Genomic DNA, 17903 nt, shown 5'->3' with positions numbered 1-17903 from the left:
TGGATGTAGCATGTTGCGGTTCACTTCCACTTCCACTTCCACACGTTGCCTCAGAAAGGCCAAAATAAATATCAAAGCGGTGGGAAAATACCCCAAGGAGCACGACTGATGTAAATGAAGGTGTTTGACTTTCCTTGGACGTCACTCGGGACAATGAATTTGCAATTATTTGACCTTGGCTGTCCTGAAGTGGATATAAATCACAAGACAGGGATCGTCAGAACAAATTCAGCCAGTAGTAAAAGTGAAGGAGCAAAAGTGTGTGTCACATTCCTCATATGGCCTTTATCACCTCGTTTGGGGGGGGAAGGAGAAAACGGACGCACAACATGGAAGACTTTTGGATTATTTATTATCTGGAAGTATGTGACAAAATAATCGCTAGGAATAAAAACAGCAATGGAGCATTTGGACAACTAAGAACATGTTTACAAAGCAGCAAAACTAATTGTACAAAAAAAAAGGAATATCAATAAACAACCCTAACCCCCCTTTAATCTCCTAAGAGTTAAAAACGATAAAGAATACAACATCCTCGCATCAGTGTGCAAACCGTTTATACAGACGGATAAGGTGCCCCCATTTTTTTGTACGGCAACAAAACCCGATAAATTATTTAAATAGCATTTATCTAACCACGCACTCAACGACCTGTTATAATCCGCTAAGAACAAAACAACAGAACAATAATTTATCTGCTCAAAACAACATCGGACATGTACGATAAAGCAAAAATTATTCTTTGATAAGGAATAACAACAAAAAAAAAATAACACACACACACACACAAAAAAAGAAGAAGAAATCTCCCATTTAACTGTTTTTCTTGTTAGGGTATTTTTTTTCCCGGATGTCATCAAACGGAAATGTCATTTTATTTCGGTAATATTTCACTTTATTCATTTTGCTTTTTTGGTTCAACCAAAACTATCGTGAGTCGAAGGAGCAACACATCCAGTTTCTGAAACCCGATTTCTCCCAATTTTGTTTTTCGCGGACTTGTGGCCAAAGCTTCTTCTTTCGTCATGTTTTCTTTTCTTGTCCACTTTTGACCAATTTGGCAAATTGCACCCATGTAGGCATCTATTTTCGGTTTTAGCTAATACGTCTGTGTAATAAGCTCTCAGTCGTACAGGAATGGTCCATCGATGAAAGTTTCTTTGAAAGTGTCGGACGTTTCGCTTCTTATCCAAGAAGCTTCGTCAGCAAACTAAAGTCTTACTGGTAGTTTCGGCCCTTTATATATCCCTACAGACATGGCGGTGCCGGACTCTGGTATGATTTGTCCCTGCTCTCACGTTGGGGGGAGCAGAGGACTAATCCCTGCGGCTCCACTGATTGCTTCTATTGTCCTGACTGACGACTGGCCTGATTGCCCAATTTGCCCTGGTATCACCTCATCAGCATCACTAAGCCTATGTTGCCTAAGCAGTCTATTGTACGAATGATCCAAATTAAACCTCAGCCCACCATTACGGTTAAGGGAAGGATTTAGCTGTTTTATGAAAACAGCTTCTTTTACTCCCCTTTCCAACAATCTATGTTCTTTCGCTAAGATTATAACCTCATTGTCGGCAAATGAGTGGTCGCTAGATTTTTCCCCCCCAGAGTGAGAGCAGGGACCAATTATAGCAGAGTCCAGCACCGCCACGTCTGGAAAGTAGGGATATATATAAGGCCAAAACTACCAGTAAGACTTTAGTTTTCTGACGAAGCTTCTTGGATAAGAAGCGAAACGTCCGACACCTTCAAAGAAGTACAGATGACGGCTGAAGAAACCTTTTCATCGATGTTTTAGCCAATAGATTTCGCACTTTTTCAAAGTATTTTTTTTTTTTATACCTACACTGTAGGCAAGAGTCAATAAATTACATGTATTTACATAATACCTAATTCAAACCTCTAAGGATGAGGGTAATAAAACCGGTCATGGACTGAGACATTATAAAGGGAATGCAGACCCCCCCCCCCCCAGCATTTTCCCTCCCCTTTTTCAAGATGTTACCTGAGACTTGTTAACCAATTCCTAACCGAGATGATTCCAAGACTAGCGCAATTTTCATTTCGATTTTTGGATAGCGTTTCTTTCATTTTCCATCCAGACGAACAAGAACCCAAACGTCTGTAAGAATGTGTTTGTCTTTCCGGTTCTCAGGAATGGCATCGTTCAGAATGCACAAGCCGGTAAAGTAAATGGTATATTGACTCAGTCTTTTTCTTTGGGATGCTCATGAGGTGAGAAAGAGAGAGAGGATGTTTGGAAGGAAAAAAAAAAAACATTGTAAGTGCATAGCTGTCTATGGGGTGCTCTGCCCGCACAGAGATGAATGACTTCTTTCACTGAGTAAGAAAGCTGGGACAGAAAGGTGCCGCTGTCCTTGACGCAAAAGTGGGAGAGGGAGGCGTCGGGTAGGGGGGGGGGGATATTTTCCTTTTTCTCTCCAGCTTTCCCCACTCTTAGTAGGAGGCGGTGGGGGAATGGTCACTGGGATCCTCAAACGGTATTCGGCTATTTAGGTTTCTCGCCGTCACGTTACGACGAAGGCTGCCCGCAAGCCTCTTTCGCCCCTCAAGAAAACGTTTTTTTTTTTGGGAGATCAATCGGTCCTTGGGACTTTTTACGAGAGTAAAGGAAATGTTTGTACGATGAAAAGGTGCATTCCTCGGAGCATCCGGCGCTGTGCGTTTATGTATCTGAGAAAAGAAACATTGACATTCGGAAAAGCAGAGACATCAGACATTTTTTATACTGAGACGTTGATTTTTTTCCTTTAAGAATCACCATTAACTCATTCACTGCCAGATGATGTGCAAAAATGTGTCCATTCCAGTGCCAGGGTTTTTGTCCCTGGAATTCCAGGACCCGCAGAATATTGAATTTTCGGACTACATAAACTTTCAATGCAGCGTAAGAAACCTTAGACTATCTGCGTTAATCAGAAAAAAAAACGAGTTAATTCCTAAATTACACTGGTCTGGAGTTATATGAGCTTGAAATGAGGGCAGCTGTCCAAAATATCATGCAATCCAAACATATTGGCTTATATTGGATTATTTATGTTTTATATATTTTATGAAGTATTTTATATTTATATTTATATTCATATTTATATTTATATTTATATTTATATAGCATATATAGCACAAGAGCTGAAGCTAGAACAAAGCGCTAACATGGAAAAAGGGGGAAATGCTGCCCCTTGTGGATGGGAAAAAAACACAAAATGAGTTAATTCCTAAATTACACTGGTCTGGAGTTATATGAGCTTGAAATGAGGGCAGCTGTCCAAAATATCATGAAATCCAAACATATTGGTTTATATTGGATTATTTATGTTTTATATATTTTATGTTTTATATATTTTATGTTTTATATATTTTATGTAGTATTTTATATTTATTTTTATATTTATATTTATATTTATATTCATATTTATATTTATATTTATATTTATATTTATATTTATATTTATATTTATATAGCATATATAGCACAAGAGCTGAAGCTAGTACAAAGCGCTAACATGGAAAAAGGGGGAAATGCTGCCCCCTTGTGGATGGGGAAAAAAATACAAAATGAGTTAATTCCTAAATTACACTGGTCTGGAGTTATATGAGCTTGAAATGAGGGCAGCTGTCCAAAATATCATGCAATCCAAACATATTGGTTTATATTGGATTATTTATGTTTTATATATTTTATGTTTTATATATTTTATGTTTTATATATTTTATGTAGTATTTTATATTTATATTTATATTTATATTCATATTTATATTTATATTTATATTTATATTTATATTTATATATAGCACAAGAGTTGAAGCTAGAACAAAGCGCTAACATGGAAAAAGGGGGAAATGCTGCCCCCTTGTGGATGGGGAAAAAAAAACACAAAATGAGTTAATTCCTAAATTACACTGGTCTGGAGTTATATGAGCTTGAAATGAGGGCAGCTGTCCAAAATATCATGCAATCCAAACATATTGGTTTATATTGGATTATTTATGTTTTATATATTTTATGTTTTATATATTTTATGTAGTATTTTATATTTATATTCATATTTATATTCATATTTATATTTATATTTATATTTATATTTATATTTATATTTATATATAGCACAAGAGCTGAAGCTAGAACAAAGCGCTAACATGGAAAAAGGGGGAAATGCTGCCCCCTTGTGGATGGGAAAAAAACACAAAATGAGTTAATTCCTAAATTACACTGGTCTGGAGTTATATGAGCTTGAAATGAGGGCAGCTGTCCAAAATATCATGCAATCCAAACATACTGGTTTATATTGGATTATTTATGTTTTATATATTTTATGTAGTATTTTATATTTTATTAATTGTATATTTATATTTATATTTATATAGCATATATAGCACAAGAGCTGAAGCTAGAACAAAGCGCTAACATGGAAAAAGGGGGAAATGCAGCCCCCTTGTGGATGGGAAAAAAAAACACAGCCAGAGGTCTGGCCAGCGCTTTATTGGCACCCCAGCAAGAAAAACCAAAACTCAAACAAAATCGGGAATGGCGCTCTATGTCATATTTTCAATTCCCGAATATATTTGTGAATGGCAGTGAATGAGTTAAGAATGTAAAACAATAAATAAATCAGAACTTGATCACTCTGGCAACCCAGAACTGATCACGTTCCACCGAATAGTTCTTACCTCTGCACTCGTACTTGAGGTCTGAGAAATAAACCATCTCCTGGGAGAAAACAAAAAGACCCAACCTCCCCCCGGCGTATGTCTTATCATAGATGCTTCCGGAATCTGCCATGATCTTCTTTCCTTCGTACATCACAACCCTGAGGGAAGGCTTGGTGAGCAACATATTTGGACAAAAACCCCCCATGGGTGTTCATTTTTCGGTGTAAATGCCCACCTGATAAGCCCTGTTCGTGGCCTGTGAATCAGATGCCATCTGTAGGCTGTGTAATCCTTCCATCCGACATTCTTGGGGTCATGCCAGAGAGTACGGACCTAAAACAGGCGCGAAGAACCGTCAAGAACCGTTTTCGTAACATTCTAAGGGATGACCGTCACGCAGGGTACCTGTCCTGCGGTATTTCCGGTATGCCACAGGGCGTTCCTGAGGTGTTCTCCCGGGCCGGTGGTGGAATTGACCACTTTGATTGACAAACCCGAGTAGCCCTGGGCTTTGGTTGGTTTATTGGACCAATAGGTCTGAGTGATCTGCTTCCACATCACCACGTAAAACCTGGAACTGGACTGGTAACCAAAAACAAAGCCGGCGTAGTCGTCATCCCTCTCGGTGTTGATGAAGAAGGTCCCGCTGAAGTCCACTGCGTTGAACTCATGATAGCCTACGGAGGAGAGACGCAAGTTCTAGAGCACAGGTGTCACAGTGAAGGCTTGAGGGCCAAATCTGGCCCGCCACATCATTTTATTCGGCCCGCGACAGAAAATCAAGCATGTCAAGTTATAAGATGCTTGCTAAAGTCTGAACCAAAATTTCAAATTCCATGCTCATCTATCGAGCTAGCTAGTTCTCTTTCTATTCAGATAGCTGGCTAATCCCTTACATCACTGGTGTGAAAGTCAAGGCCCACGGGCCAAATCTGGCCTGCCACATCATTTATTCGGCCCGCGAAAGAAAATCAAACTTGTGAAATTCCATGCTCATCTATCGAGCTAGCGAGCGATTGAGATAGCTCGCGGGTGAGCTAGCTATCTCTCTTTCTATTCAGCTATCTGGCTAATCCCTCACATCACAGGTGTGAAAGTCAAGGCCCGCGGGCAAAATCTGGCCTGCCTCATCATTTTAGTCGGGCCGGGTAAGAAAATCAAATTTGTGAAATTCCATGCTCATCTATTGACCTAGCTAGTTCACATTCTATTACGCTATCTGGTTAATCCCTGACATCACAGGTGTCAAAGTCAAGGCTCGGGGGCCAAATCTGGCCCGTGACATCATTTTATTCGGCCCGTGAAAGAAAATTAAACTTGTGAAATTCTATGCTCATCTATTGAGCTAGCTAGTTCACTTTCTATTGCGCTATCTGGCTAATCCCTGACATCACAGGTGTTAAAGTCAAGGCTCGGGGGCCAAATCTGGCCCGCCATCATTTTATTCGGCCTGTGAAAGCAAATCAAGCTTGTGAAATTTCAAGATTGTCATATGTAAACCACAATAACAGTCATTATTTTTGACTTTACATTTTAAAACTATTTTTTCATTAATTTGTTGCACGCTCTCGATGTAATTTGTGGCGGGCATTCACTTACCAACGGCAATTCCGGGGTCACAGTTGACGGTTTGGACGAGTTCTTTACCCTGATGACGAACCACCCAATTGGGATCGATCTGAGAAGTCCCCTTTGGGTCAAGGGGAACCATCTGAAATTTGCGGAAGTCCGTCTCGCTAATGTCAAAATTCTCCGGACAAACATCGTAGATGTCGGGAACGTTATCTTGGTCAAAGTCATCTTTGCACGCGTCTCCGCGGCCATCGCCTGCAAAATGAAGGTTAGTCAGTGGGAAATATTTGGCGGCGGTGTACAGATTTCATCCCTTTTCCCGATCTCACCATCAGAATCCAATTGGTCGGGATTATGCGCCAGTCTGCAATTGTCCTTATCGTCCGGGATGCCATCGTTATCGTCGTCGTGGTCGCACGCGTCTCCCTTGCCGTCCTTATCGTGATCGGCCTGGTTGGCGTTGGGGATGTATGGGCAGTTGTCCAGATTGTTCTGGTGTCCGTCCTCATCGATGTCCTGGTTGCTGTCACACTTGTCCCCTACGCGGTCGTCATCCGAATCCACCTTGCGATTGCAAATATGGCAGTTAGCATTTTATAATAATAATAATAATAATAATAATACATTTAATTTCTAAGCGCCTTTCAAAACTCTCAAGGTGCCTTTACAGTCACAGGATCGGTTTTTCTGTGGGTGAGCAGTGGCAGCCACACGCGGCAGCCACACGCGCCAGCGTTCTCTCAACCTGGAATAATAGATAGCCAGCCAGCAAGTAAATCAAATAGACAGAAAGCTAGCTAGCTAGCTAGCTAATATGTTTCCTGACTCAAATAGCTGGCTAGCTAGCTATATAGCTAACAGCCAGCTAGATAGATGGCTAATAGCTTGCTAGATAGCGAGATAAATAGCTAATAGCTAGCTAGATTATTATAGTTTTGACTTTTTTGTGGAATGGTGTTTTTTTTTTCTTGAGGCGGGATCGTATCTGTCCCGATTTGACTTTTAAAACTGAGAAAATTGCCAAAATTTCAAGCATGCGTGTCCATTTCATACAATGAAGCATTATGTATAATAATACATTTAATTTATAAGCGCCTTTCAAAACTCTCAAGGTCCCTTTAAAGTCACAGGATCAGTTTTTCTGTGGGTGAGCAGCGGCAGCCACACGCGCCAGCATTCACTCAACCCGCAAGTAAATCAAATAGACAGAAAGCTAGCTAGCTAGCTAATATGTTTCCTGACTCAAATAGCTGGCTAGCTAGCTATATAGCGAACATTCAGCTAGATGCATGTCTAATAGCTAGCTAGATAGCTCGATAAATAGCGAATAGCTCGCTAGATTATTATAGTTTTGACTTTTTGTGGAATGGCGTATTTATTTTGAGGAGGCGGGATCGTATCTGTCCCGATTTGACTTTTAAAATTGCAAAAATAGCGAAAATTTTAAGGACGCTCGTCCATTTTATTCAATGAAGCACGGCACAGGTGCGTTGAGCGGTCCCGCGATGCAGCCCGTTCTTCCGTAGGTCCCCGCCGAGGGCCTCTTTACCCCCCCCCCCCCCCCTTACATTCTACATCAATGGCCCATTGAAAAGACCCCTCATACGCGTTTTTTTAGCTCTACACACGATTTTTTTACCGACTGAATCGGGCGGATGTTCTGAAAAGGAAACCAGGAAGAAGGAGCGTGGGCACACCTGATCCGGATTATGTTCCAGAGGGCAGTTATCGCACATATCGCCCACCCCGTCCAAATCCGTGTCTCTTTGGTCCACATTATACACGTAGGGACAGTTGTCCTTTTCATTCAATATCCCTACAAAGTGAACACACACACACACACAAAATTCTTGAAGCTAAAATATAAGACCCTCCCGACCCCCCCGCTTTGACTGTCCTTACCGTCGCCATCTATATCCACAGCGCAGGCGTCCCCTTCCCCATTGTTGTCCGTGTCTGTTTGGTCAGGGTTGCTATTATAAGGGCAGTTGTCGCAGCGATCGCCCACGTCATCGCGGTCGTAGTCGTACTGCCTGGGGTTGAAGATGAACGGACAGTTGTCCTGTTTTGGAGAGACCGATTGGGTGTTTAGAATGTTATTAACTTTCAGGTGCTTGGGGGAGGGTCCTCAACATCTGCATTCAGACCGACTGAGTGGATCTATTGAAAACCAGAGAAGTGGATTGAAAAGCTGCTTTATATTGAAGTCCCAATCCCACTATGAGCGTTGGAATTTGGGTGCACAGTCGAGTCCCTTCAGACTTGTACCACAGTGATACAATTTATTTTTACAGTTTTCAGCCAGGGAAAACATTTAGCCACCCCCCCCCCCCCCCCCAAGACCCCCAAACCCCACCTCTTCATGAATTTGAGTCGTTCGAACTACTCACTCTGTCATCAGGAATGCCATCGTTGTCATCGTCAATGTCACACGCGTCTCCAATGCCGTCCTTGTCGTAATCTTCTTGTCCGGAGTTGGGGAGGTTGGGGCAGTTGTCCTGGTTGAAAAGAAAAAACGGATCATCTAAAACGGGGGTGTCAAAGTCATTTTTTGCCGCGGGCCACATTGTAGTTATGGTTTCCTCTCGAGGGCCGTTATGAATTTGGGGAACCCATTAGAATGTTTAAATCCCTTCAAATATTACACATAGAGCACACAACAAATTAATAAATAACTCGTTTTCAAATCTGAAGTCAAGAATAATGACTTTTATTGTGGTTGACATCCAAAAATATGAAATTTTGGCTCAGATTTTAACAATCATCATGGAATTTAACAAGTTTGATTTGCTTTCCCGGGCCGAAAAAAAATCATGTGGCGGGCCGGATTTGGCCCGCGGGCCTTGACTTTGACACCTGTGCTTTAGAATGTTTAATCCCCTCCACATATTACATATAGAGCGCACAACAAATTAATGAATAACTAGTTTTCAAATCTGAAGTCCAGAATAATGACTGTTATTGTGGTTCCCATCCAAAAATATGAACTGTTGGTTAGGATTTTAGCAAGCAGCATGGAATTTCACAAGTTTGATTTGCTTTCGAGGGCCGAAAAAAACGCTAATGTGGCGGGCCGCATTTGCCCCCCCGGGCCTTGTCTTTGACACGTGACCTAAAATGTTATGCAAAAACAACATATGGATCTGTCCGCCGCTTGGAATTGAAGCGGATTTACGTGATACAAAATATGTGAGACAGCCTCTTTTCGTCAATGGATGCTGCAGCATCGTGTTTGTTTTCAACATTTAGCTTGTAGCAGATGATCACATTTCACCAGGATTATCCACTGGCGAAAAGGATGCTTTTATCCTCTCCTCTTTCATGTAGAACTGCCTCATGCGACAAAGAGGGTGCAAAAAGTGTACAATTGAATGACTGTCTGTGTCTTTGTGTTGTCATATTATTTGTTATTTCCGTTATTTTGTTGTTGTTTTGACTTCAAGAGTGGCTGCCTTTACAGCAACTCCTGTAGTTTATTTTTCTACTTCTTCCTTTCCTTTATTCCTACTTTGATCACTTTGCTGCTGTGAAATGTCAATTTCTCCACTGCGAGACTAATAAAGGCTAATCCAATCCAAGATAAGAATGATTTTTACGTCTTTTTTCTGCATAATTTTCATTTTGCACCTTTAAAAAAACACATTGTGACATTCAGTGTATTAGCTAACTAACTATCTAGCTAGCTGGCTATTCACTATATAGCTATCTGAGTGGCTAGATAACTAGCTATCTATTTGTTGGCTACCTATTAGCTGGCTAGCTAGCTTTGTATCTATTGGGTTGAGTGAACGTTGGCGCGAGTGGCTGCCGCTGCTCACCCATAGAAAAACATATCCTGTGTCTGCAAAGTGACCTTGAGAGTTTTGAAAGGCGCTTATCAATGAAATGTATTATTATGATGATGAAGATTATTATTATTATTATTATTATTATTATTATTATTATTATTATTGTAACGTCCGTCTGCACGTACCTTTTTGCAGTGGTAGGTGGCATTTTCCACGCAGACCAAGTCAGCATTGGGCCAACCGTCCAGATCGGTGTCTTCTCCACAAATGTGCCCGTCGCCAGCGTAACCCGGTTTGCACTCGCATCGGAACATGGGTTGCGAAAAATGCCCCAGATAGTTACAGCGTGCGTGTTTGTTGCAGTTATGGCTTCCATCCAGGCACGGATTTCGGGGCGAGCACACCTTTGAAAATAAAAAAATGTAGTTGTTAATTTTAAACTTTTGTGGGCCTGTTTTCAAAGGCGTTGATGTGCGCACCTGTTTGGTAGCGGCAGCCTGCTCAACGCCTTTCCCAAATGGTTGGGGTCCGGAGTAACGAGGCGGGCACGGGAGACAGTTGTACCCTGGTTCCGTGTTCTTGCAGCGGTGTACGCCGTTAAACTCGAAGCAAGCATCGGGGACCTCTTTGCACTGCAAAGAATTCAAAACGATGCTTTTTCGAGGTAGTTTCAGGTCTTAAAGGACAACTGACACCATTTTTTTTTGTTTCCTAACTGACATCAGAAAAACGTTTTATAGCATCTAAAATACCCAAAACACGCAGGCTGATATTTTTACTCAAATGAAAAACACCAATAAATATTAAAGTGTGAGTTAAAGTGTCCAAAATTTGCAAAAAAAATTAACCCGGAAGTGGCCAGTTTCAGAAGGTCCCGCCCCTTTGTTCGTGATATCACGCCAAGACGTCTTGCCTTGCTCGAGAATCAAAACAATGGCTTCAGATTCGGAGAAGATGCTTTCTTGTTACTCATCCAGTTATGAATATGATTCAAATAGTTCTGAAGAGCAAAGCATACATGTTTGCAATCGATTAAAGAATTATATGTGCCATTTTGAGGCAACATTGGGGGAAAATCTCTCACCCAAAAAAAAGAGGCACAAAATGGCGACCTCCAGTGGCCACCTCCGCTTCCACAGGCTGATAAATTCCTTATATGGAGCTTGTACGCCCTCTTCTGGCCTTCTGGCGGCTTTTGGGTGAAACACGAGGTCCCCAGACCAAACAAGTCCAGCAAAATACATTGACGTGATGGAAGGACCGCTACAATGCGTCTTTTTTGCGGTCCTTTAGTGACGTCACGTACGGACTCGTCACCAACTCAAAAACAAGACTTCCTGAATATTCAGAGCGAGTCTTAAAATGTAAAATATAGCTATATGCGGTGGAATCTTTGTAAAATACGCTCAGTAGAAGTCATTTGAAGCCATTTTACAAATTATGTACACAACTTGTCCGGAGGTTGTCCTTTAAGTTGTCTGTGATTTTGTTACCTCGTCGAGGTCTTTGCATTTGACACCGTTTCCGGTGTATCCGAGGGGGCATTTCCCACATTTCCAGGAACCATCAGGAAAACTGGTGCATTTGACGCCAGCGAAGCAAGGGTTGGATAGGCAACCATCTGAAAAACAGCCACCACCACGTCGACCATCAAGGCCTTGAACGTTTCTCACATCTGGACCGAAGCGCTTCCTCACCGATAGGACACGTCTTCTTGTTACACGTTTGCGTTTCTTTGCCGTCTCCGACGCAATCTTTCCCGTTATAATTCGGCACCGGGTTGTCGCACATGCGTTTGCGAGTTTGCGCGCCACCCCCGCACGTGACCGTGCACGTATCCCACGGCGACCAAGGCCCCCAGTTGCCGTTAACTGAAAGAAAAGGTCGCGATGAAGATGATTACAAGATGCTTTTGTTGTCGTCTAAGTGGGGTTTGAATTGCTAAACTTACTAGGGCATGGAGACTTTTGACATTTTTCCGTTTGTCGACCTTCTCCCACGCAATCTTTGCCTCCGAGTTGGGGGGTTGGGGAATTGCACAGACGGATTCGTGTGATGACGCCGGCCCCGCAGGTCACGGAACAGGAGGACCACGGCGACCAATGGCTCCAGCTGCCGTCCTGCTTGACTGATCAGTCAAAAAAAAAAAATCATCAGCGACACCCACCAGATCATCATTTTTTTTTAGGGCGATAACACCCGCCGCGTGTGACTTACAGCGCTTGTCACACTCTTGGAGGTAGCAGTCCCGCGTTTGCACCGAAGTGCCCTCGCAGTTGTTATTGATACGATCGCAGGAACGTCCGCGTTGTTGGATGCCCCGCCCGCACGACACCGAACAATGGGTCCATTCAGACCACGGAGACCAGCCGTCTTCTGCGTAGTCGCTCGCTAAGGGTGGGAGGAGGAGGAGGAGGAGGAGGGGGTGACAGTGAATCGTCCAAAGGGGAAAATGCAGCACCAAAACACCCCCCCTGAGGTCCATCTAAACGCAGCCCCAGATTTGTGGTCAAAGCATCACAGGTACGTACTACGAACGTGTCACCCGTTTTTCGTCATGTTTTCTTTTCTCGCCCACAATTTGGCAAATTGCAGCCATCTCGTCTTTTAAGAATTCAAAGACGTTTCAGGGAAGCATAAAGCGCCAATGTTCCGAACGCAAAAGCATCTCCCGTTCATTTCTTCCAAGACGGTGAAGTCATCTCCAAAGGCAAGGCGCTTTCTACGCAAAAGGAGCCCTTTTTACATGTCGGGGGGGGGGAATGTTTTGTGGCTTTTGTACGGGAAATTACAGAGATTCTCTTGAGGGAATGACTGAGGCAGTGTCTTGGCTAATCCTTCTTCCACATTCTGACACAGCATTGGCAGTAGTCTGTATATCTGTTCGGATTTATGAAATACATACACAATGTAATTAATAAATGAATACATGAATAAATAAATAAATACACAAATAAACACAGAAATAAACACATAAATAAATAAACACACAAATAAAATAACTAAAAAAATAAATAAATACATACATTCTGAGGGGGATAATTTCTTCAGATTTCTAAAAACTCATTCACTGGCATTCACGAATTTATTCGGGAATTGAAAATATGACGTTGAAGCATGACCTGTGATTTTTTTTTTTTGCAGAACTCGGCAACAGTGTGCCGCAAGATCTCCTGTCCTCTGATTCCCTGCGCCAACGCAACTATGACCTGCTGCAATGTTTTTCCCTTCCGCAAGGAGGCAGAATTTCACTTTTTTTTCCCTTGTTAGCGTTTTATTCCATCTTTAGCTGTTGTTAAAGCGCTAGATAAACAAATACAGTAAAGTCTCGTTATATCGATATTCAAGGGAGTCCGAAAAAATATCGATATAACCGGGACTATCGATATATCCGACCCTGTTTGCATGTAATTTTCTCCGCACGTGCATAGAAATAGTATCGATATAACCGGGACTATCGATATATCCAATATCGATATAACGAGACTTTACTGTATATATGTATTGCATTGTATTTTGGACAGCCGCCCTCATTTCAAACACATATAACTCCAGAACCATATAATTTAGGGATAAACACTTCAACAGCTTAGGTTGTTGTTAAAGCGCTATATAAATCAATATGGATGTATTGCATTTTAATTTTGTATAGCCGCCCCATTTCAAAATCGTATAACTCCAGAACCATATCATTTAGGAATTAACTCTTCGACTGCTTCAGTTGTTGTTAAAGCGCGATATAAATCAATACATACAGTATGTATTGCATTGTATTTTGGAAAGCCGCCCTCATTTCAAGCTCAGATAACTCCAGACCCACATAAAATTTGTTCGAGTTTTGGTTTTTCTTGCTGGGGTGCCAATAAAGCGCCGGCCAGACCTCTGCCAGTGTTTTTCCCTTCCACAAGGGGGCAGCATTACCCTTTTTTCCATGTTAGCGATTTGTTCCAGCTTCAACTGTTCTTAAAGCGTTATATGAACCAATGCGTATGTATTGCATATACGCTGCATTGAATGTTTATGTCAGGGGTGTCAAAGTCATTTTTTGCCGCGGGCCACATTGTAGTTATGGTTTCCTCTCGAGGGCCGTTATGAATTTGGGGAACCCATTAGAATGTTTAATCCGATCCACATATTACATATAGCGCACACAACAAATTAATAAATAACTAGTTTTCAAATCTGAAGTCAAGAATAATGACTGTTATTGTGGTTTATATCCAAAAATATGAAATTTTGGTTAAGAATTTAGCAAGCATCATGGAATTTCATACGTTTGATTTGCTTTCGCGGGCCGAAAAAAATTGATGTGGCGGGCCGGATTTGGCCCGCGGGCCTTGACTTTGACACCTGTGGTTTATGTGATCCTAAAAGTCAATATTCTGTGGGCCCTGGAATTCGAGTGAGAGTGACAAAAACCCTGGCACTGGAGTGGACACATTTTCTTACACATCGTCTGGCAGTGAAGGAGTTAAAATCACTTAAGAATACTTACGTGTTCCACAACGCGGGCAACACTCTCCATCCGGTACAGTTGCGTTGGCGCAGGGAATCAGAGGACAGGAGATCTTGCGGCACACTGTTGCCGAGTTCTGCAAAAAAAAAAATCACAGTTTTTGGGTTATGTCTTATCCCCGAAAAACCTTTGATCAATATTTGACCGAATTATCATATCTCCATCCGTTCGATGCCAGTTCAAGAACTTGCTAGGCGCACCTGACAGGTACACTCAGTGCAGTCATCCACGGTCCACTCATCTGTGTTCTTGTGCACGATCCCATTGTGGATGCAGACGCCGGCGTGGATGCCGATTCGCGTCTTGATCAGTTTGTTTTCGTTTGTCTGTCGGGGAAACGGGATTTCAACTTGAATCATTCGTCGATGCGGAGGCGTACAAACACAACTGGGGCGGGGCTTACGAGTTTACGGAGCTCAATGGACAACTCTTTCACCACCACACCGAGTCCCTTCAGTTCCTTGAACATGCTGATGAGGTCCTCACAGGAGAAACCACAAACCATCTGCAGATCTTCACCGCAGAAGAAATCAAAGAATAATCATAAAATCAAAGTGGTCATGTAGACCGCAAAAGCCGTAATATCATAAGCTTGAGGTTTTTTTTTTTTTTTGGTACCTTTAGTTTTATGGCCAGTGTACTCCGTCCTGATGGCCGAGGAGCCATTAAGATGCTCCGTCATCATCGAATCAGGCGCTGCGGGTCGAATGAAACCACAGATCACATGAAATGTCATCGCTGGACAACTCGGGCGATGAATTGAGCAGCATTTTAACAGCAGAAAGGTCGGGAAAAAAAGGAGCCTGAGCGCTGATGTGGATCTGTCGCAGCTTGGAATTGAAGCGGATTTACGTGGGACGGGAGATGTGAGACAATCGCTTTACGTCAATGGATGCTACAGCTTCATGTTTGCTTTCAATATTTAGCTTGTAGCAGACATGCACATTTCACCATGACGGCCTTGATCCACAGGTGAAAATGACGCTTTGATTGTCTCCTCTTTTAACTAGAACTGCTCCATGCAACAAAGAGGGTGAAGAAAGTGCTTTAGATTGAATGACCGCGTCTTTGTGTTGTCATATTATTTTGTTTTTGTTGTTTATTTGAGTTCAAGATGGCGCCCGCGAGAGTGGCTGCCTTCACAGCAGCTCCTGTATTTTGTTTTTCTACTTCTTCCTTTCCTCTCCTCTTACTGTCATCACTTTGCTGCTGTGAAATGTCAATTTCTTCACTGCGAGACTAATAAAGACTAATCTAATCCAAATACTTGCTCACATCACCATTTTATGCGGTCAAATATTACGTTTGGAAAGTGCAGACGGGAGGATTGGAAGTGTAAACACAGACACACACACACTCACATTCACACGTGATGGATGACTCACAGTTCTGACATCCTTTGTTGCGGAGGATGGCGTCCAAGCTTGTTCCAAAAACAAAGCGCACGTTTTGAAGGACCCCCTGCAAAAAAAAAAAAAAAAACCACCAGGGTGCAATTTCAGACAGAACATATTGCCCGACCGCATTATGGGTTATGTTAAAATGTATCATACATATGAAAATGTATTGCATCATCACGACAAGTGAAATTCCAGGTCGTTGCGGTTGTGCGTCTATTGCGCTTTTTACGCACGGATATCACGTCTCAAAAGGAGCTTATGGACTCACCATGAACTTGTCCTTCACGGCCCCTTTCCCGATCCTGAGCCGGGCGACGGCGGGGGTCTCCTGGCTCAGGATGCTGTGAATGGGCGCCTCCAGCTCGGCGCTGTTGACCTCCTCGCATCCGGCATACAGTTGCGCTCGGTCTTCCTGCACGAACAGCGTGATGTTCTTCCAATGACCCGTGGCCAGATCCGCGTCCTCGATGGACACCAAATGCTGCTTGTTCTCAGTGGAGAAAACAATGTCCAACGTGTTGGCTTTCCCATTGGACACGATCTCAAAAACGGGACCGGAACCGTCTTTCTTTTCCACGGTTAGGAGGCTTCCCCGCGTGCGCTTGGCTTGTTTAAAATTAAGCAGCAAGAGGAAACCCCGCTCGGCGTGGATGGAGTCGATCAGGTCCCGGAAGGCCCTCTCGGGGACGGGGGGGATCAGGTCCGGGTTGAGGATCTTGTAGGCGGGGCTATACGGGTCGTCTCCTTTCACCTGATTCGCTCCGTGGCTCTTTTTGGGGACTTGCACCAACTCGAACAAGTCGTACACGCTATTGTCCTCTCCGCTCTCTGTTTGGGGGGGGGGGGGGGGGGTCAAGATTTGCACTCAATATTTTCATTTCTTTATTAATTTTCGTTTTAAACAGAAAATCGGATCACCTGCTATCCTGGCACCTTCGCAGCTCCAAAGCATCAGTAACAAAAATATCCCCGTCAGCTTCATGATGAGATAACTTGACTGCGTGTGAGGAAAAGGAAAGACCTTTTTTAAATACAATACAATACATCGATGAAAAGGTTCCTTCAGCCGTCATCTGTACTTCTTTGAAGGTGTCGGACGTTTCGCTTCTCATCCAAGAGGCTTCGTCAGCAATCTAAAGTCTTTTGCTGGTAGTTATATATATTCCTACTGTCCAGACATGGCGGTGCCGGACTCTGCTATGATTGGTCCCTGCTCTCAAGTTAGGGGAAGCAGAGGACTACTCCCTGGGGCTACACTGATTACTTCTATTGTCCCGACTGATTACTTCTATTGTCCTTCCTGAGTACAAGGTCTACGACTGGCCTGATTGCCCCATTTGCTCTGGTATTACCTCAACAGCATAACTAAGCCTATGTTGACTAAGAAGTTTATTATACGAATGATCCAAATTGAACCTCACCCCACCATGGCGATTTAGTGAAGGGTTTTGCTGTTTTATGAAAATAGCTTCTTTTACTCCCCTTTCAAACCTTCTATTTTCTTTTGCTAAGATTTTAACCTCATTGTCGTCAAATGAGTGGTTGCTAGCTTTTAGGTGCATATGTACTGCCGATACAATACAATACAATACATCCGAATTTATAATGGCGCTTTTGCAACAATTGCAGCTGTGAAAAAGCATAATAGTCAAAACAAAGCAAAATAATAAACACAAGAGGAACATAAAAACACGGACAGTTTAAGTCGATGCTGGCTTGTAAAAAAAAAACTCATCTGCTGTTTATTCATTCACTTACCTGTTTACAAAAAAAAAAATAAAGTCAAGTATAAATAGAGGGAGAAATGCACAAAAATCTTCAAAATCCAGCAATAATCCTCAAGATTTGATATGGATCAAATTTGGGAAAAATATGGGGAAAAAAAACTCCTCCGGACTTCAGAAACATGGAGATATAATTTATTTTGGAGGGGTTGCGTTGGGAGAAATGTACCCT

General features: G+C 42.5%; 1 protein-coding gene across 2 annotated transcripts; it reads right to left on the bottom strand.

Moving 5' to 3' along the window:
- Window positions 1-335: 335 nt before the first annotated feature.
- Window positions 336-17898, bottom strand: thbs1b (thrombospondin 1b). 2 transcript variants are annotated; one of them, XM_089022167.1, is made up of 23 exons: window positions 17706-17898; window positions 16866-16944; window positions 16216-16775; window positions 15909-16008; window positions 15166-15243; window positions 14951-15060; window positions 14748-14873; window positions 14527-14623; window positions 12249-12422; window positions 11983-12159; window positions 11729-11902; window positions 11525-11652; window positions 10511-10663; window positions 10217-10435; window positions 8634-8741; window positions 8146-8305; window positions 7941-8059; window positions 6573-6807; window positions 6271-6498; window positions 5077-5348; window positions 4907-5004; window positions 4690-4829; window positions 336-2694 (listed from the first exon to the last, which is right to left on the bottom strand). In XM_089022167.1, the coding sequence occupies exons 2-23, from the start codon at window positions 16927-16929 to the stop codon at window positions 2687-2689; spliced, it is 3528 nt and encodes a 1175-aa protein (XP_088878293.1). In that variant the 5' UTR covers window positions 16930-16944; window positions 17706-17898; the 3' UTR covers window positions 336-2686. The 2 variants fall into 2 exon arrangements, with proteins under 2 accessions (XP_088878293.1, XP_088878294.1); XM_089022168.1 differs by having other exon boundaries at window positions 15933-16008; window positions 17706-17897.
- Between the last annotated feature and the right edge of the window lie 5 nt (window positions 17899-17903).

Source organism: Hippocampus bargibanti, linkage group LG19 (genome assembly GCF_051943395.1).
Source record: "Hippocampus bargibanti isolate YZ-2025 linkage group LG19, ASM5194339v1, whole genome shotgun sequence".
NCBI lineage: Eukaryota > Metazoa > Chordata > Actinopteri > Syngnathiformes > Syngnathidae > Hippocampus > Hippocampus bargibanti.
The sequence above is the reverse complement of the archived record's forward strand: the minus strand, read 5'-3'. Positions and strand labels throughout refer to the sequence as shown.